Here is a 21573-nt window from a genome sequence, read left to right as displayed (position 1 = left end):
GAGCAGCAGCTGACCATGTCAGTCAAATCTTCCTATCTTTGGTCTTAATGGATGCGTAATAGCCATAGCAAATAAGTGACAAAACATTGAAAATTGGCCTTGTTTCTTTTTAGACATCAGAGACATGTTTATTGACATCTGCATTAATAACAATGCTATGCCAGAAATCCTTTAAAACAATTGCATGCCACAGAAAATGCTGAAATTCAAAATTAAAGGCACCTCTGCTTTTTAATTTGTGTTTTACGAGGTGAATAAAATGGCATGAAAGAAATAATTTTAAATGACTTTCTAAATACTGTTGTTTTTTTTCTGTGTTTGAATTCTGTTGGGTGGAACAGTTATGGAAGAGTTCAAACCATTTCTACCTTCTAGCAAAGATTAAAGAATTTATATATCCTCCCAGCTGTATCTTCCCTCTGATATGCATCCCAAAATATAGTCCAGTCAATGTCATCAGGTGGCTTAACATACTGCACAAAAAATTCATCACCCTATATTTTGCACCCATATTGTTATGCTGCCTTTTCTCTAAGTTTTGTTGTTTTTTTTTTCCTCTAGGTCAATGGGAAGGACCTCTCCAAGGCCACTCATGAAGAAGCAGTGGAAGCTTTTCGCAATGCCAAGGAGCCAATTGTAGTTCAGGTTTTACGAAGAGCCCCAGTTAGCAAGGCTCATAGTAGCTCTCAGGATGTTCAGCTTATCGATGCCAGCACTCAGACTGACATCACTTTTGAGCACATCATGGCTCTGGCCAAACTAAGGCCTTCCACACCGCCAGTTCCTGATATCTGCCCTTTTCTACTTTCAGACAGGTATGGGGGTTTTTTTTCTGCTGTTCACCTGTGGGATTGAGACATTACAGTGGTAGGCTTGTAGCCTTCTCTTGAAAAAGTTTCAAGAAGACCTTCAATAAATTATAAATGTTATTGATAACCATGGTCCCATTCAGGCTTCAGTGATGACTTTCCTAAACTCTGCTTGTGGATTAGAGTTACAGGATGAATCTTGCCATTGTTTACTTTGTGTTTATGTGCTTATTCATCCAAAGCTAAGCCCTAGTCAAGAAAAACACTGTGTTCAGAAGTACCAAAGTGGCTTCTTCAAACCTACAAAGAGCTTGTCTTGTTTTCTGGTCTTCCAGATTTCTTACAAAAAAAATCAAAGAAACAAATTATTTGAGATGAAGGTCCCCTTATCAAGAGCAAAACAATTAAAAAAATATAAAGATCAAAAAGTACAATTTCACCTGTAATATGGCAAATTATATTAATTAAATTATCCCTCAGTTGAATTCTTTGGAACTGAATTGGATGCAAACACCAGCAGGTGGTTCTTACACAGAAGTAGAGTGTAGGCTTCTTCTTTCAACTCCACCTCATGAGTAACATCATCTAGTGGGTGACCCTTGTCTTCTGTCTGTAACCAGCAAAACTATGATAGCTCTAGATTTTTTTCACTGACTTGCTGGCATGTTGTGCATCTCTGCAGAATTGATGCTAATGGAGAACATGCCACTTTTGGCTTTGATGTAGGTCCATTTTTAGAAGTCCTAAGTAAGGTAGATTGAGCTTACTGGCGACTGCTGCACATCACGGAACATGCTACATGTATTTTTGAGTTGTTACTGGATATTACTAAACTGTCAGCTACTGTGATTGAAGTTCCCACGCCCTCAGCATGAGGAAGATTTTTCTACCTCTGCTAAGATAGATCTACACTGGGTGCATGCCTTGAGTCTAAAGCTGTTGTAATAACCTCATTCTTTGTGTTCCAAGACCATTTAACAGTGGGGTTCACTGACATTTGTAAGTGTGTGGTTGCTCAAGTGCAATTCATCACCCTGTTAGCACTTCAGCAGAAGAGGATATTGCAAGTTGTTTTATGTGAATTCTTGAACAGTTTGTGAGCCTGGTGTAGGTTGTAGGTCGCAGACATTTAAGACCATGACCAGATAATACCAGTTGCCCCAGTCATGATGCAGCATGGAGTTAGGTATTTTTATTAGTGTAAGGAATCCAAAATTGTTGCAGTTAAGCAGTTTGGCCCAAAACAGACCCTTTTAAGAAATTACCCTATGTAAATCTGACCAAAGATGAACCCAGAAAAATGAACTCAGCCTGAGTATGACCTTTTGAAAGGAAAACAGCCTGTGCTGCTTCTTGGTACAGTTCATTTCAGACTGTTAGGCCATTCAGAGTAGCACTCCTGAGATGAGAGAACTACAAAGAAGTAGGGGGTTTTTTAATCACCTTTCAACTTATAAAGAATCCTATTGTCTCATCTACTGTTGTTGTACTGCTTTGTTCCACATAGCTGCCATTCTCTTCACCCAGTGGAGCATGAATTTTATGAAGGTAATGAGTATCTTTCCAGCCTGCCTGCTGATGCAGATAGAACAGAGGACTTTGAATATGAGGTAAGATCACTGGCACACTTCAGCCTCTTCTTTCTGTTATTAGAGATATGGCATTTACACAGCTGAGAGCAGGGTCCTCTGAGAAAAAGAAGAGTGGAAATATTTCTTTAAAGATCAGCACCAAAGACTATTTTATGTTATACCTGTGTAATTCCACAGGCTTTACTGGGGCTAGGCTGAACATGTGAAATATGAAAGCAGAATTCTGCAGTGGGTGACAAGTCTAGGAGGCTTATTAAACATGTTCCCTCTTTATGCAGTGGAGACTGCAACTCAGATGCTTTGCTTTAACACATTAAAGCAAGCCTTTCCACAATTAAAAATGGCAACTGGAAGTGTAATTGCTTATGCTGCACCTCTGATTTTAGGAATCAATTGCCCTGGTATCTCATGCCTTAGAGATCAGTCTTTCAGATACTTGGGTGTGTACTTGATTGTTTGTAAGATCATGCTTCAAAATGGAAAGCAAAAATAATTTCTATTACTTGCTCTTTCATATTTGTTATTGTAAGTATTGCAGTTACAAGAAATTGTGCTCTGTACCACAAATCTCCCTTTGCTGTTAATGCATTGCACTCTCCAGTGACAAGTGTGGATGTGTTTCTGAGTCACTGGAATATCATTATGTGAGGCTTCCCAAAATGAAATATGTGATTAGTGATGTTGCTTTTCATTAGATTTTCATTTCAATATCTAAATAGTCTGCTTGTCAGTCAGTCACTAGCTTTTCATGTTTGCCACTATCATCAAGTAGCAAAATATTTATAGGGGCAGTCATAAGAAGCAGATGGTTCTTTTTATTATTAAACAGTGCTGAGTCTTTGCATAAGTTCAAGTTACTGTATTTTAAATAAGAGTGGTGATAAATAATTACTTTAATACAAGATTAAAAACATCCTATCCTCCTGTTTGCTCTACCTTAAGAAACCTTTTTAAAGGTTTCATATAACTGGATGACATTTGGAAATTAAATGAATGGTGAAAGCTTTGGCAAATATGCAGTGGATTCACTTTCATCGTGTCTTTAGCAGCTAAGATGCTTTATTGGAAGTTCAGCCCATTGTTCTTTTCTTCTAGCAGCCTGGGGAATCTGAAGGTCTTCCCCCAGGAAGCAGAAAAATAAAATAACATCTACTTAGTGAATCTCGTCAGAATAAGTAAACTTTTATTTGAACACTTCAAAAGGTCATTGCTAGGGATTAGTGAAATCGTTATGTCTTCCCAATTGGGTTTTGGTGTGTTAACTCACAGCATAAGAATCTCAAAGCTTAAGTTCTATTTTGACTCCCCATGTATAATATAATATTAAATTTCTCTGTCTAGTGTTTGTTCATGATACTCTTTCTTAAATGTAGTAGAAATCATTTTTTTCTGGTAACACATAAGTAAATTAGTAATGTAAGCATCTAAAAAGAATCTTTTTTAATGGTTGAATAAAAATTATTTTCACCATTTAATCAGAGTATCAGTGACAATATTTAAAGGGTCTGCCTGGTGTAACCAAATCCTCTTTGTGGCCATTATTAATCCCTATTATTAGCTGGCATAAGTATTCTGACAACAACAAATGTTTGGACAGGTTCTCAGTTGCCTGTAATCTCTACTAATCACACCATAATAGTCATTAGTTTGCTGTCAGCTGTGATTCAGTTGCCCAAGGCAAATTTATTGAGTGACTGAAATAAAGTGTTTCATGTAAAATTCAAATAGGAAGGGAACTGTCTAGACTCCTTTGAGAAGAAAGCTTGCTACTAAATATGAAAGTTTTGTAGGAGAAACAAGAATGTCTCAGATCCTTTATTTAGAAGAGCTCTAAACATGAAACATGAAAGACATTCTCAAAATTTAAGCCCATGTGGTAATATTATGGTTCAGTTTACTCTTTGGTTGTATTACCTGCTATTTCAGGTCCTTGTAAAGATGTTATTAAGCTTGCTTGCCATAACTAAAAAGCTGGAAAAATGAAGAGCACTGTTCCCAGAGATACAGATCTCCATCCCCTCAAAACATCTCTTAAAGGATGGTGTCAAAAGGCACTTAGTAGCTTCTGTTGCCAATCCAGGGGAGAAGCAGCAGGACAGTGAGTGGAGCAGAGACTATGGTCCAATGCTGTCACAGTCTCTACAACAATATGGACTTAGGTATATCCTGCTGTGGCAACTCAGGCCCTGATGTTTTCTGGCCCCTCAGTTATACCAGTGTTACTTACTGTGAAACACATGTGGGAAGTAATCCAATAATTTTTAATAGATTTTTAGAAAGGTTGTTTTTAAGCTAGCCCAGCTGCCTGATCTGATTTTCAGCATACCTCCACAAGCTGCTGTGCTGTGACAGCAGCAACAGGGGAGGAAAAAAATGCTCAGGCACTTGGGAAGACAACAATTTACATCATCATCACTGTCCTGCCATCTAAGGGTGAAAGCAGCGAGAAGGGGAGGTGCAGGAGCTCTGGTAATGCCACCCTGTGCTCTGCAGACTGGGTGGAAGAAGCACAGAGTATTCTCTGTCTCACACTATTTGATCTCTCCTATGTTTAGGGGAAAGAGGTTTATTGTTATTACTGTGCTTTATGTAGGAGGATTGTATCAGTGCTCCTTGATTTTATCATTGAGGTTTTTTAATTCGTAATAAATTTCTGGTCTGAACTTCAGCTAATCACACATAGCAAAAAAACTGTCTGGTGTCACGAGTATGGTTCAATTTCCAAAATGCACATTAGCATTCCCACTGTACTAAAAGAATGCAGATAAGCAGCTTGCAGGTCTCCATGGCAAGCTTGATAATTTTTTAACAGATTAAAAGCCAAACCTGGAGATTTTGGAAAGGAATTGAAAGTAGACAGTGAGCAGAAAAAGAACTCAAGCAATACCTTACTATTTCCTAGAAATGGTTTGTAAATGAAGATTGCATTAGTTCTGAGACACAAATGGAAAATACTCAGCCAAATTAGGAAGAAAGGAAATAAGATGATTAGGAACACAGGTGCTGTAAACAAGAATGTTTTGCAAGAAAGGGAATGTTCTGAAAAACTCTCATCAGTTTGAAACTTGCTTATAAATACGTGCTGAAGTACCTGGGTTACCACCATAAGAAACCAACAGGAAGATCGCATGATAACCAGCACTAAGAATATGGGCTTACACTTGCAGTGGATTTGTTTGCATTAGACACTTAGAAGATTCTTCTATTCCATTTGTAAGCTAGAAAAGCCCAGTGGGTTGTGCTCAGATTGTCGCAGTGCAATGAACTCAAATATGAGCCAATTATCTTGGAAGGATGAACTCCCAGGGAGGCTCATTAGGCTCTATACAGTACCATACTTTAAACAAATGGCTTGGAAGATGATGAAGCTGGGGGATTGCTGATAGCCAACTTGAGCATCCTTATGTTGCTGCTGCAAAAGTTGTCCTAAAAGGAATCTGAATTGTTGGTAGATACTGAGATGGGATCAGAACCAGCATCGGTCAGAGATAGCAGGAAAAGATCAAAAGATTTGCAATTCTGGCATAGCCAGATACTCATGAGGACTTTTAGGAAGCAGGAGTGGACTGATTTGCAAATGCTTAGTTGGGCTTGCAGTCAATATCACTGAAAGAGAGCCAAAGATATTGAGGACAAACCCACTGAGTCTGACTGTGAGTGGCTGTTGTGCTGCTGGAATTACATCATCTGATTTTAGAATATACATCACAATTGCTGGTACCAATGAGATGAAAAGACTAAAAGCATCATAACTCCCAGTAAATCTGTGTTAAATGTGGCTCTAAAATTTGTCCTTGTAAGAAGAATAGACGATACTGGTGCTAGAGAGGAGTAAATAAGCTTGTACACTTGTTTAATATCATTTCTGAATCTACTACCCAGGAGAGAGAAATACCATATACTTGTTTTGGAGCTTTAGCAGTAATACATAAATTAAGGAGACAGAGTCACTTAAATGGTGGAACCTTTAAAAAAAAGATAGAAAAAGAAGCTCTAGGAATGTTGTAAGGACAAAGCTGATCAAAAGAAAGCACTAATGTGTGGTCCTACGTACTCAGTCTTAGGAGACTGCCTTTCAATGAGAGAGGCAGAAGAAAACAGGATGTTACAAGCAGGTACAAACTGGTAGTGCTGTTCAGTCAACAGGTCCTTATCCAAGGGCAGAGGCCTTCATGCCGTGTGTGCACTGAAGTAGCTTTGGAGCAAAAGCAAAACAGGAGGTGATTGGTTTCTGCTGGGGAGTTTTAAAATCTCATCTATCTCAGATAGGAAAAGATTTTTATTTCCAGCTAAATGCTTTTTGCAAACAGTGAAAAGTAGACATGCTTGAGAAGGAACAGCAGTGGGTTGAGGTGGCTGTTGTTGCATATATGAGGAAGACTAAATTGAAGGTTGCTCAGAATTGAGGGTGTTTATTGGAAGGAGGTTGGATGCTATTTGATGGGAATGTGCAAAGGAGACCAGCATAATTGCCTAAAAGACTTTCCACCTCTGATTGTTCTCCTTTTTAGGCAAAGGCACAAGTGATTCTTTCAGTACCATGACATAGCTTGCAGGAGCCTGGAAATCCACATCAACAGTCCACCTTGCCAGGATTAACATTTTCACAGTGAAAAAGGGAGAATGGCCTGCCTGTGTCTGATAACTTGAATTTTAATGCACGCCAATGCTAGTACTCACAGATTGGGATGGTATTGAGACTAGTACCTGGGAGAAGTTGCTATAGGTAGAGATGACCCTGTATGAAACTATGAGGTACTCTGATGCTCTTCACTTAAAGGCTTAGAAACCACTGAGCTGCTTTACTTTACTTTTTTCTCAGGAAGTTTGTGCATGTCACTAAATGAACAGACAACCACATGAGTCACGTGCAGGCAAAATCATTCTGTTGTCAGTTTTTGTGGGGCCTTTTGTGTCCAGGCCATAAACGATGAGTTCTTGCAGGAAACAGCAGCCACAAAAGAGCATAGTATTTTGGGAAAAATCCATGTGAGATTTTTCCCTCTTGAAGCATGATTTAGAAACTACACACATGCTATTTTGCTTCCTCCTATGCTCTAGAAAATAGGACTTCTCGAAATTAGAATATTCACATGCAAGTTGCTTTACTCCATCATCAGTATTTCCTCCTAAGCAGAGCAACCCATAGAGTTCTGAGTGTTGGTTAATGCCTCATGACAAAAAATTATTGCTCTTAAAATCATGTTCTGATTTCTATACCCAAGAGACAGATTTTTCCGTCAGAATAAGGAAATAAATGTGTGTTTATGCATGTTGAATGCAAGTGCTAATTTATGGTTATGCACAGCCATTCATTTAAATGTTTTGATAAGTATTTGCACTCATAAAACTGTTAACTGTAAATGTAAATTAGTCCTTCAAATTTACCACTGGCCTGATCTAAATCCACTGAAATTGCTAAGGTTTCTTATTGACCTGAGCATTTCTGGATCAGATGCTTTTGGTTGTTTTCGCAAACAACTAAAAATGGGCCTTGAAGAGAGATAAGCTAAAAAACTTTCAGAACTGGCCATGGGTAAGGCTTTGTGTAGACCTCTTCTCATTGGACACTTAGAAGTTGCATAGGGGACAATTTTATCCTGTTCTCTTTGTTTCTCTTACTGTATCTGAGCATTGCAGCAGATGCAATGCAGCAGTATCACATTGTTCCACTCTTCCGGTACCACTCATCCCATTGTGATGAGGGAAGGTATTTCAGGTGCAAATTCAAATTTGCCATGTCTGTGAAATTCCACTTTTGAAGTGGTTGATTTTTTGATATTTTTTCATTAGAACTAAAGAAGTAATTTTGTTAAGGTTAACAGTCTGAATGGGGCTGTTTACCTGAATAAAGTTCCTTGAACACCTATAAGTATTTGTGGGTTGAGCCCCTCATGGGCCACTAATGTGTAGTCTCCAGTGATGTTCTGAACAGTGCTGTAATGGCCAGGAGAGACCTGACTGCCCAGTGAATTCCTATTTCAGGCCTTTTCAACACATGGATTATTTAGCCAGTAAACCAAACAGATCTGTCTATCTTGTAAATACATATTTAGGGCCTTTTTAACATGAGGATTACTGAGTTGATAGCCTGTAACAGCTCCCTCCAGAGCTGTGATAACCTTCAAACACTCCTGTGTGAGCGTTACGGGCGCTTGCGGCAGCACAACTGGAGCTCCTGCCTCAATTGCTAGCACCTGAACAAACAGCTTTTGTGGAAACAGCTTCTGTGCACACACTGCCAGCACTGCTGATTGCTGCAGTCAGGCTCTTTTGTTTTGTTACCTGTGAGTGCTTCTGTACAACGAAGCTAACCCAGAAGATGGATTTGTAACCTTCGAAATGGAAAATGTTGCTTAGATAAGAGTTTTGTAGAAATTCCTTACATGTAGCATGGAAGTTCTCTGCAAAGCTGTTATATCATTTTCTGTTTAATAGTATAAAGGGGTGAGAGAGAGAGAGAAAAACCTTGTTTTGGTAGGTATCACTCAAGCCAAGTTCCAGCCGTGTTCAGATAGGGTGAGACTGAAGTGGAGAGTCAGAACCATTCTAATATCTCTGTGAGTTGCTATCATGTTGTGCTTGTTGTTTTCTACATTTCCGACTGTAGTTGGAGTCTTTTTTTCTCAACTGAATGTCTTAAAACTTGGGATGAGTCAAAAAAGGGCCTTTAGCAAATAAAAGGCAGGTTTTAAATTCAGCAACCTCCAGACATAGTTTAAAAGTGCAGGCTTCAGGAAATAAGGATCCCAATAGAGATGTGGGTGTTGTGGTTTAGAAGAGCTGAAATGGTAGACAATGATTGTGTTTTTCCATTGTCATCAAGCCTGATTGGTGTGGTAGGAGGAATGGGAACAGACTTGCTGTGGTACAGATTTTCAATGGAAAAGCAGATATTTCTCACCACACACTTTACCTTATGCAGCTGCTGTTGTGGTGGAGAGACTGATCTGACAGTAGGCTTAGATAAGCTGGGACTTCATCTTAGAATCCGAATGGTTTGGGTTGGAAGAGACCTTAAAGATCATCCAGTTCCAAACCCCCTGCTATGCCACGTTCCCCAGTGAAAGGTGTCCATTCATAACCGCCTAGTGGTTATGTCTGAATCCTGGATGCATCATGGTATAGACACATTTACTGACACCATTATTCTAATTTTTGTGGCAATTCTTAATATTATATAGCATCTCCTGATAGTAGCATCATGAAGGAAGTGAACAGGTATGTGTGTGCCTGTAAGTTGTGGTCTTGGTTGCTTAGGAGAGTCTGGTTTGTGGGGTCTTGGGGTGGTTGTGGTTTTTTTCCATTCCTACCTGTTATATCATACAAATCCAGAAAAATGGAAAGGACTGCATTTTAAAGCTATTAATTGAAAAGCTTGCGAGGAAGTCTCCTGTACAAGCAAAAGTCTCCTATACAAGTAAAACCAGGTTGCCCAGGGAAGTGGTGTCTCTCCCAACCCTGGTGGTGTTCAAAGCCAGGCTGGATGAGGCCTTGAGCATCCTGGTCTAGTGGGGAGGTGTCCTTGCCCATGACAGGGAGAGGTTGTCACTAGATGATCTGTAAGGTCCATTCCAACCCTTAAAATTCTATGAGTCTATGATTCTGTGATAGATAATTAAAGTTGTTTCAGCTGGAGCTGAGAAACCACTACAATGACTGGGTCTTCTAAAACCCTTCTTTGTGATTTTATCCTTTTAACTCAAAAGGAGTTCTGAGCTGCTAACACCTGGCCTGTGACCCATGTGACTGTCACTACTGACTTAAAATGGAAACCTTTTGGTCCTAGTTAAAAGGGAAAAGTGGCACTGGAATATTTTTTCTGTATTTCTTTGAATAACACAGTAATAATTAAAAGAAGGCTCTTTTAGCATGCATATGGCATGCAGCAACACAGGATTATGTATTCCTCTGGCATTTTTATTTTCAAAATGCCCATGAATTTACATCAGCATAATTCACACATAGATAATAATAACTATGGAATTTCTCCCTAGCTGTGGCCAATCATACACTGTAAATGAGGAAAGGAGTAGTAAAAGGAGCAGCCCTTTCCTTTCACCTTTTTATCCCTCTTTTAAGAAATGAAGTCACTTTTCAAGGAAAAATTAATTTAAGTTAACAGCATTCCACTGAGGTTCTTCAGTGTTATGATGTTCTGTATTGCTACAGGAATTCACTAGACAGTGTATTGGGAGACTTGCAAGTCAATCAGTGACAGAAGTGGTGGTAAAATCCAGAAACCTTTAATGCATCTCTTCTTTTCTTTTTTTTCTTCCTTGCCAGTCACTGGACCATTTAGATAGAAGAGGATGTCAGGGTAGTTTCTGCCACAGCTGTTTGTTGATTTTGAGTGTATTACTGTATGTCATCACAAATTTCTGACATTCAAAGCCAATGAAGTTACTGTCATCTCACGTCCCATAAGTAATGAATATCCCAATTTAGGGATTTGAATTGTGTCCACAACTACAGAGGATCATGAGAGAGTGGGGAGAAAAAGACAAAAAACTGACATGGGCAGATTTATCAAAGTTATTGCCATTTATTGTGTTTTAAAACAGGAGGAAAATAGATCAAGTCAATGATAGTAATTTTGTTTCATGATTCATAAAACAAGCACAGGGTTACTCCTTACTTCACCTGGAAGCTAATAAAAATTCTTCCTTCTTGTCAAAGCTTATGCTTTTTCAGGAAAATGAAGAAAAGTTGCTTTAGTTCAGCAACACTTTATTGTTGGGCAACATTACAATGTATGGTATGTTTTTCACTCAGTGAAGGAAGATAAAGGTGCTGCCAGTGTTTTCATATTTATGGAAATCTGCAGATTATAAATCTTCTGGTTTGGATAAATTCTTTGTTTAGACAGTTCTTGTGTTATTATCCTGCATACCTCCCTATATGCTTTACAGTCAAAATGTTTCTAAGGGGTTTATTAATGCTATTTTTCATATGCCTTCTACTTGAACGTTCATGTAGTCTGACTTGAAGACATGAAATCTAGCTATACAGACAAAAGAGGGAAGAAAATAATTTATTTTACATATTCTTTTAAAAATAGCCTAAGTCATGTTAACCAGCTTATTACAATATCGCTATTTTAAAGCTTAGTATCCTAGGAAATCCTAGAACACAGGCAGCATGAGCTGAATCCCCCTAGCAAGAGGGAACCTTTTACAAGAAAATGGACTTTAAACAAGGTTTCAATATTATGCATGCTGGGCCTTCAGAGGAGAAATCAAAAAAAGCGCAAGAGAGACCTTTTCTCTGGAAGTTTGCTTTTTTATTTAATGAGGGAGCTCTTCAAAGAGAATGTGATAGTCACTCCTGGAGGGCATGGTTTGGTGAGCAGGAATACAGGTGAAACTGTATTGTGAATCAAAAAAGCAGATGATGAGTTTGCTTTGTATTTCACCTCATGATTTTATCAATCTATACAAGTATGTGTTTAGGGGTGGAGGACATTTCCCTGTGCAACAGAAGTCTGAACAGCTGAAACTCAGCATGGATATTGTGCCCATAGACCTCATTTTGGTGCCAGGAAAATAATATGTTTTGAAAGTCATTGCCTATTGCTTCATGTACTTGATTTATAGGCACATATATGTGATTAAAATTTGCATATTTTAATATGTGTGTACCTCAAGGTAAACAAGAGCATGGATGAGCTAGAATTTTAACTTAGTGCTTTCCAAGAATTTGTAATTTTCAAGTCCATCTTTAAATTATTTTTTCATAGAATTTTGTTTTTACTGTGTCTAAAAGGCAGAAACTGAATTACAGAAAGGTATATTTCTCACAAATGTAATTGAAAAATTACACATTCAACTTGATTTTAATTAACATCCCAAAATTGCCTTCACATAGTTGTAGATCAAGGCTGTCCAAACACATGGAATTGTAACTGGTTAGGAGTTTGAATCTACAGCTATATGTTCTGCTGTCCAGATAAATGCTTGCTGCAGCAGATGTTGGCACATCTGTTATGCCTCCCCATTTCGATTGGCTGCCTGGGTGTTTAGAAAGTGCTGATGAGGCAGATAAATCTTCTGACACGTTTCATGCCTGAAGCAGGCAGGCAGCAGTAACAACAATGTTTGTAGAGCCAAGTACTGGGCAGTAACATTTTGAAATACAGCAAATATAAAGTGTGATTTTACCTGCAGTAGGTGAAATTTATTTTAACAAGTGAAAGCTAATTATGCCAAGTGATTCTCAGCTGATTTGAACTGCAGCTATGACAATGCATAAACCCCTGGACTTTGTGTATCTGAGGTTTGTTGTATAGAAAAAGGCATTTGCTACAGTTTAGAAAGAACTCTAAGCTATGAAAGGGCTCTTTATTAAACTTTGGAGAGTTGGGAATTAGAAACAGCTGCAGCAGATGTGTTTTCTGGAAGGGGAATAGCTATTTTCTGGGGACCTGAAGTTCCTGGTCATACCAGAATTCTTACTTTCAACAGGATTTCTTTACCCATTGAAGCATGTCAAATTTGACTGATTACATACCATTAGGGCCAGGAAAACTCCAGAGTATCAAAGAAGACATTCATGGACAGAGAAGGATGTATCCAACAGTCTCAAGTGTGGAGACTGGTTTCCAAGTACATAGAGCTTTTGCAGGTGTTGGATTCCTTCTAGACCTTAGTTTCCAGCACAATGGATGATAACGAGAAAAGTAGAAGTCACTGTAAAGATTTTAGCACTGATGTCATGTGCTAGTATTGTCCCATTCCCTTCTATAGACATCACCACTAAATTTTCCAAGTTGCTTTCAATCACCCCTATTTGAGGCAAGTCTAGAAACTGCAGAGTGCCTATTGTAGAGGGGCAAAGAAATGGATGCTGATTACACAGCTGATAATGTTTTGCAGTATACAGTCTACAGCTACTCTGGGCAACTCTTCCAGTGTTTGATTACCCTCCTGGTAAGAACTACTTCCCTAAATATCTGGTTGGAATCTCCTGTGTAGCAACTCATGTCTGTTATCTCATGTGACTGTCATGGTGTACCTCAAGGAAGAGCCTGGGTCTGACTTCTCTAGACTCTTGCATTTGGTACCTGAAGGAAGCAGTAAGATCTCCTTAATAAGAAGATAACTTCTGTTCAGAAGGCTAACCAAATGCAGTTCTCTCAGCTTCCCCTTGTAGCAGGTGTGCTCCAGCCCCCTAATTAGTTAATGGACTTCTAGCCAGATGTGGAATGCTGATAAGCAAGAGAAAATTCTGGAAAGCCCTGAAACAAAAAAAAAATGAGACTAGTAAAGTTTGACCGGTTTCTCCTTCCCTTTCTCAAGGAGCATAAGCCAATGATTCCTTAGCTGTATCTCTGATTTTTAAATGCTGAAATATGGGGGGTCAGGATAGGAGCTTTAATGAACAGTCAGGGGTGTTTTTTCTCTTCTTGTAATAATATATCTTCTTGTAATAATATATCTCTTTCTTATATTTTTTGTCAAAATGTTAAAAACCAAATGACTCCTTTGGAATATAGAGGCTGTGAGGCAGTGTGACAGTTTAGTATATTCACAGACACTGCACAATAGAATAGTTACTACACCAGTCTGCTTATCTCATTTTACCATAAGGTTCAGCCTTGTCTGTGCTATTCCCATTTACTTTTTTTAAAAAGAAGAAAGTGAGAATGTAGGATTTAATATTAGTGAAAAGGAAACCCTTCACTGCATATTATCAGCTAGTTAATTATTCTTTAAACTCCTCTCATATCCTTGCAAATTCACACTTCTATTAAGTGAAAGGCCAACAGTGAGGACTGAGAAATACTACATGTAAGCAGTTCATCATGGATCTCTGTGCTCAGAAATCAAGAATTCATGATTTTTTCAAGTATAGAATATACTAGAAGGTATATCAGGTCCAAGCAGGAGAAAACATGTATGCATATATATCATAGGAAAATATATGTATATAGTTAAGTGCTTTTAATAAATTAGCATTCATACTGCACCATGGGGAAAGAACACAAATAAGGAGGATAAATAGGGAGGTGGAAGAATTAGGGAGAAGTAAGACCATGGCTTGTTTGAAATAAGAAAGAGGATATTTTACTTTCCACTAAGTATGATTATCCAGACAATAGGGGGAAATGGTTTTTAATAGCATTTAGGGTAATTTATGTTTAATATGTCCCATAAAGTTTGAGTTTTGGGTTTAACTTTTTGACAGGAATCTGAAGATTTGATATAATGCATGCTAGCTAAAGGTGAAAACTCAGCTTCAAGGGGAGGTTTGTGACTTCCTGTAGGATACACTGTCAGCTGTTGAGCCTTTAGCAGCCAGAAAATCTGTAATCTGTAAACGTTTTGTTTTCCCTCTTTGACTTCCTTATGAGGTACACTCACTGTAAAGTCCACCATGCTTCTTTAAGTTAAAATATCCTTTAAATGCAAATCAGACAGGCCACACAAGGCCTGCTGGGCCCAGAGAATTAAAAGTTGGGTTTATCTCATCCCCATATGCTTAGACCCTTCCTCCACTGAAACGCTGAATTTGTTCATAGCACAGAGATCAAAGGTTTCTCACATTTGTAGTCCAGCTCCATCATCCATCCAGCCCAACCTGTTTCCCCACCTGCTCTGTGGCTGCTGTACCCCCTTGTCCTCACCTGATGGGAGTCTCATCTGACACCAGGGTGTCTTCCTTCTTCCACTCGTGGCCATCAGACTGCTGAATACACACTGGCAGGCATATCATGCCTTCAGTTACTCCATTATTTGATTTTCTACATAGAAGTGTGGTGCACACCAAAAATATTCACTCCAAAGCTGCAGAGTGAGAGTAAATTCCCACATCTAGTGGCACTTCTTCATTATCAAAAGATTCATCAGCTACTGGACCAAAATCTGCTCCCACAGTTGTACGATGATATTTTACTCATAGGTGCCTATATGTCAGCATATTAATTCTGGGTTTTTTCCTGCTATTACTGGGGGGTTTGTGTGGTTTTTGGGGGGTCTTGATTGTTTGTTTGTTTGTTTGTGTTTGGTTTTGTTTTGTTAGCACTGGGATCATTGTCTGCAGTATTGTGCTGTCCCAGAGCATTCTTTGTCTGAACAGAAAACTACATGCAGCTGTAGCTATAATATAAAGCAGGGATCAGCAGCAAAGGGGTGATTTTGTTTTCAAGTATTTCTCATTCTATGTTGCATTTGCTTTTGGATTATGCATTTGAGAAATGCTTGCTGATATTTCTCCTTTCTGCTTTGATGTAAACAAATCTTATGTCAGAGATTTTTAAATCTAAACTGGAATTTTTAAAAAAAAGGATTAAATGAGACTTTAGCCTATAAGGTAGAGCCCCCACCCCTTGGACTGAGCATTGTTTTTCCCCATCATGTGGAATGGAGATAACCCTCTGCTTCTTTGTGGTAGGCTACCAACCAAATCCATTCTGACAAATCTGACACCCAATGTGATTTGTCCTTTTCGATGCTGTTTATGAGAAGTCAGGACAGTCTTCTGTCAAAATTGATAAGTGAGAAGACAGTGGGGAATGCAATTTTATTTGTAACAGCACAGCTGCCAGCAGTTTCAGCTTGTTTACATCTAGGCTGGCTCTGTCTTGCTCCATAGCTCTTCCATTTCCATCCAAATAGCCCCCAAGTACATTGTGGATGTGCCTGCCTGTGTAAAATCTGGATTAACAGAGCATACTGGGACTGGTAGACAGGGGTAAAAATGCCTTATTTCTTTAGGTTATTTTCACAACTTGAGAGCGTCAGTCACTTTAAAAGTGAAACCTTAAACTCTACCAAATCTCCATAGGCATTTACAGAATGAGAACTGAACTGTAATTATCTAAAATCCTGCAGTGCTTGTTACCTTCTGTAGTGAAGGCACCAGAGGACTTAAGAGCTTTGCTTTTCTGGTGGAAGCATTGCTTTTCTGCTAGAAGTAGCTGGTGTTTGTAAATTAAATCCACTACAAACTTTTAAATACAAGTTTATTCATTGTGAAAATAATGCAATAGGATCCTGCAGTGACCTGTGAAGGGGAGGACTGTTTCATTGCACTCTGTTTCACGCTGAATACTTCTGGAACATAGCCTACAATTAGCCTGTGTTACATAGACATTAACGTATTTCCTGGACAATCCCTTTGACAGGAGAGCATAACTCTTGGTGGCATTAGTATAGTTCCCAGGTCTAGAAAGCCTTTGTTTGCCTGCAGGATTACTTGCCTTTAGTCTGGCAGTCCCAGAATCCCAGGCGGTTTTGATCTTTTTTTATTGGCACACTTAAGAAAGCTGCAGTGATAGACATCTCCTCTATATAATCTCTCCTGTGAGCCGTTTCTTTACTGTAGCTCACCCTAAACACTCAGGTGTCATGGAGGTAAAGTGAGAGAAGGGGTTTATGTTTGACTGATCTATGTTATGACAGAGGAGCTTTTCTAGCAAACTGAAAATTATTGTCTCATTTTGCAATTTCTCTTTTTTCAGTTATTAAGAAATAGTTAGTCTTCTACATGGTTTGTCATTAAAAGGCAGTAGGGTCCGGAGATGGCTGTAAATGTCACTGCTCTGGTTCCATGAATTGTGGGATCATCTGACACTTTCACTTTCTCAATATAAGCATATACCTTGTCACTGTGTTTTCAAGAATTGTAATCATGAATTGTTTGGTGATTGCCAGGGAAGACTCTCTGCACTGTAGCTGACCTGCCTGGCACGCTCAGATATGTATACAGTCTGTGTACCTATGTAGTCATATACTTAAATTTGCACACACACACACATATACATACAAGTAAAGAATTAAATATTTAAGACCCAGCCCAAGTCGGAAAGCAAAACACATACCTTAGTATGGATATACTTTGTTAAATATACAATGTTAAATACACCACAGACTCTCTTCATCAAAACAAAGATAGGTAGCCCAGAGGAAAATAATAATTCATCATACTTCAAATAGATTGTTTTGATGACTTCTACTGACACGAGGATTTACATCTCTTTTTTTCTGAGTTTCCTCAAATTACTTCTGGTCAATGTTAAAGACATAACCTCTGACCAAAGCCGAGCTAAGAGAGTTGGAAGCATGATTTGGCTAATGTGAAATGTGATACCTGTTTGAAACAGTTCAGTATCTGTTTTAAGTGTGTAGACTTACCCATTGTATACACCCTGATCATTTGTACGTGACAGTCACAACTCCTCCTGCATGGTACAAATAGAGAGGTGAAATAAATTGTGCTTTAAAGTGAAGTCTAAAGAACACCATTTATTCTGATGATGATGGGAGTTTTTTTGATTACAAATCCAGGCTGTCATTTCCTCTGTTTTACAGCCACTCTCTGCAACGTATGATTTTATGTAATGCATAATACTGTTCTCATCCAAATTTGAGATTAATTTTTCTGTTTAGTAGCTATACTGTTAGCTCTCTACCCTCCTAGGGCTTCATTTGATTGAGCCGGTTCTGTAAGAAGAATGAAGGTTTTGTTTGTCTTATTTATTTTTATTTCATGAGCAGAATTACTTGCCCGTGATGATGAGTACAAAGTAGCAATGTAAATGACTGGTGATTTGGTAGCCTGGAATAAGTGCATCTGTCCCATCATGTGGAGGAAGAGACCAAGAAAGTGAATGCTATTAGCAAGATGTTGCCAAGTGTTTGTCTGTTTGGATCTCTGCCTGATAATGATCCCAATGCTTAAGTCACTCCCAGTGAAGAGATAAGAACTGCAGAGTTGAGACTACTTAACACAGTTATGAAGCTGAGACTGATTTTGCTTGGTTTCCATTGTTTGCAGAAACCACTAGTAAGAAGCTGATAAAATTGATCTGACTGCAGGAGAACCTTCATATAGTAACCCTGACAGAAAGTGTGAAGATCAGCTATGCATATAAACTAGAGGTTGATCTCACCCATTAAAATGCAGAAACAAGATGATACTGATGAGTGAATCTTAATTTTAAGGTGTATGTAGTCCCTGTAGTCCCTGAGCACTTCTGTTTGATGCCTAGGAAGAGTGACACTATCTCAGATGAATGAGAATTTTTTTTCAGTGTAACTAGTTTATTAAAACAAGTCAGACTTTAATGTACTTTCTCAGTTAATTCTTCATTAAGCTATTCTGTAAGTACTCTGTTCTTGGCCTTTTGTGCTTCATTCATTCAATTACTCATTCTGTCAATTATACCATTAGCAAGATGAACACGAAAAGCAACTTCTCAGCTATTACTACAAGTAAAAAGGAAAAGTAAAGATAAAAGTAACTACTCTTTTCTTATTTTGCTTTACTATTTTGGTTTTTATCTTTTTCTTACAATTTATTATAAATACTACACTCCTCCACCCATCAGATATGGGGCCCCTCATTGCATTCAATAAGCCTTGATTTCTTCTGAAAGTGCAGTCAGGGCTGTGCCACAGAAGAATTTGCCTGGCCCAAAGACACTACTTTACAAGTGCTTCTGAAAGAAACTGAGGGGAAAAAGGACATATTCATAAAACCTGTCAGCTAAACCTTAGCGTGTTTTAGCATTTACAAACTCTTAGGTCATCCCACTGTGAGGTAAATTGTGCAAAGAATTTGGAGCTCTGTCTGTTAGTGGTCTGTAAAGGGTAGAACATAAAGGTGTTTCAGCTTATACCTGGGGTTGTTTCAGAGTCCGCACATGACCACTTATTTAGTGATGGGCAATAATTCACTAATTGGTGATAACTTCATTGTTCTGGGTGGCTATGACTATAACATTTTTTCTTTTTCATTTTTTTCCCCTTGACAGTGCAAAAATATCAACTAGTAACAACTGTAATTGGGTTTGAGCCAAGAGGTACTAATAATCATCCACTGGTACAGAAAAATTGCTGAACTCAGGGGCATCCATAGACTGCACCTCTTGACATTCTTTTGCCTTAGAACACATCACATTACTGTGGGCTTTGTGGGCAGAACTTGTCAGCCACCTTTCATACATTTTAGGATTAAGATAAAGCATATCTGAATTGCACTGTTTGTTTCTCCACACAAGCAGTTTTCCAGACTGGCAGCATTTTATCTTTCTGCTGGTGAAGGAGGAATCCTTCTCCAGTATGCTGTGGTGATTACCTTTTCTAAAGCCTATGTGTGTACTGTTGTGCTGGCTCCTAATTTAAAACCTGTCATTTTCATGCTGGTAAATAGCAAAGCTTCCCTTCTCCTTCCTGTCTCCCCCTCCTCCCCCCATTTAGTTGTTTGAATGGGAGAGGAAGAAAGCACAGTGTTTTGTTTTCACAGGCTACACCATACTGATCTTTTCCTCTAAAGATAATGGAGCTGAGTGGGACAAGTAGATGCTAGTTAAGGCTAAGAAATGAAATAGTTGACTATACCAGAAAGCAAAAATGTTTAGGATTCTCTGTCTTACTATGTCACAAAAATACAAACCCTGAAGTATGAATCACAGGTTATGTTTCACTGGGGAGTAACACTATTTAAAATTAATTTGGTTTTTGGCTATGTCTCAATAGTAAGATGATATTCTCATCGTAATGAGGACTTGAATGTTAACTGAAATGATCACATACTGTCCTTTTAGGAAAAATACTGTTGTGTTTTGATTCAATGCTGCCCCTTCTAATGGTGTTACCAGAGTTCATGGGACCCATTACTCTGATATACTGTATGGGTGAAGGGAATTCAATAGCTATGATGGTTTTGATAATCTCTCTTGGTCCTGTTAGTGGGTGCAACAATTGCTAAAAAGGCAGATGGGGAATATTGGAAGGCTGTAGAGTATTTATAGTGTTTCTGTAGTGCCTTTCAAATACTCTGCAATAATTTATTCTTTACTGTGTTGGTAGTGTTTGCATTGTTTTCTTCTTGTAGATAAGAAAATCAAGTCACAAAAAGTTACATGAGGTGAGTGCACCAAAGCAGTTACAACTGAACAGGGAATCGGAACTTATAGGCAGAAAACTTCTGGAAACCTGTCTTTGAGGCAAGATCCTTTTTGTTTTAAAATTTTGATGAATCTCAGAAGGTAGGGAAATTTCTGTTCTTCAGTGTATCACATCATTCACAGAAGAATCTCAAACATATGCCCAGTAATCTAAAGGACACCCAATGGTTTTTCACAAATTTTGCATTCTTGATCTTTCAACTAATTTACTTGTATGAAAAAGTTCATCCTCATTCTATATTAAAGGTTTCTGTTCTGGAAATGGGTCAGTGTGTTTCCATACACAAATAAATTGCAAAGAAGATCAGCAAGTTTCCTTGTCAGCACAGTCTCAGGAGAGTATCACTCTTAGACATATGTTTGGACATGAGGTAGCCAAGTGTAGAGTTTACCTTTGTCAAACTAAAATAATGTTGAATAATTGATTAAATTTTGTTAATTATACTTGTCTACAGTACACACAATAAACTAAGTCTTCTTGCATTTCATGACAAGTCATCAGTGGACAAAAATGAAAAGTGGACATAGAATGAGATGAGACAAGATTATAGTGTCTGGCAGCTGCACTCTAAACCCCTTAGAGCTGGGACAGTGTTTTTCTCATTAAACCTCCATTGCGGTAGAGCAGCCCAAGAGTTACAGTTCCATGCAAAGAATTCATTCGATGTCTTCACTAATTCTGTGAATATACTAGGTCAAATTCAACAAAAATAATATTAACACAGAGAGTGTCAGGGCTTCTATGAACCTGCTTATTTCCTGGATGTTCCAAGGCAAGGAGCACATTAGATCTCAAGTTTCAAAGCCACCCAGTTGTCTCCAAACACTGGAAGTTCTTGTATGGGCTTTGAGAGTATCCTACCTTGGAAAGAGAGTATCTTGCTGTTCATTGCAACTAGTTTGTATTGAGCTCTAGTTTCTTGTTTGCCTTATTTCCTACCCATACAATCACTTCTTCTCATCACACAGAAGTGTGAGAAGGCAAGACAAAGAATCAGAGGATGAGAGAGACAAAGGAGACCAAAGTGGCAGTAATAATATGTTATTTCGGTAGCGGCCAACTGTTTCATGCATAGTAAAATGGTCACTTCCAGGTTACCAGACAGTTATTTCTTTAAAGATTGCTATAGGTGAGAGAACAGAATGGGTTATTAGGTGAGAGTAAAAGGAAAGTGATGCAGGGGCTGTGTGGATATGGGCACTTACTAAGAATGGAAACATTTGGGGAGAAAACAAAGAAAATGGTGAGTGAGGCTGCTGT

At 38.5% G+C, this 21573-nt stretch overlaps 1 protein-coding gene across 1 annotated transcript in view; it reads left to right on the top strand.

Moving 5' to 3' along the window:
• The window catches only part of PDZRN4 (PDZ domain containing ring finger 4), a 99775-nt gene that overhangs the window by 57629 nt on the left and 20573 nt on the right, over positions 1 to 21573 (top strand). The window contains exons 2-3 of the mRNA XM_009074732.1: positions 562 to 815; positions 2317 to 2419. Coding sequence (XP_009072980.1) covers positions 562 to 815; positions 2317 to 2419 — 357 coding nt within the window. The remainder of the gene's footprint in view (positions 1 to 561; positions 816 to 2316; positions 2420 to 21573) is intronic.

This window comes from Acanthisitta chloris, unplaced genomic scaffold (assembly GCF_000695815.1).
Source record: "Acanthisitta chloris isolate BGI_N310 unplaced genomic scaffold, ASM69581v1 scaffold2795, whole genome shotgun sequence".
NCBI lineage: Eukaryota > Metazoa > Chordata > Aves > Passeriformes > Acanthisittidae > Acanthisitta > Acanthisitta chloris.
This window is presented reverse-complemented; position numbering and strand designations above follow the sequence as displayed.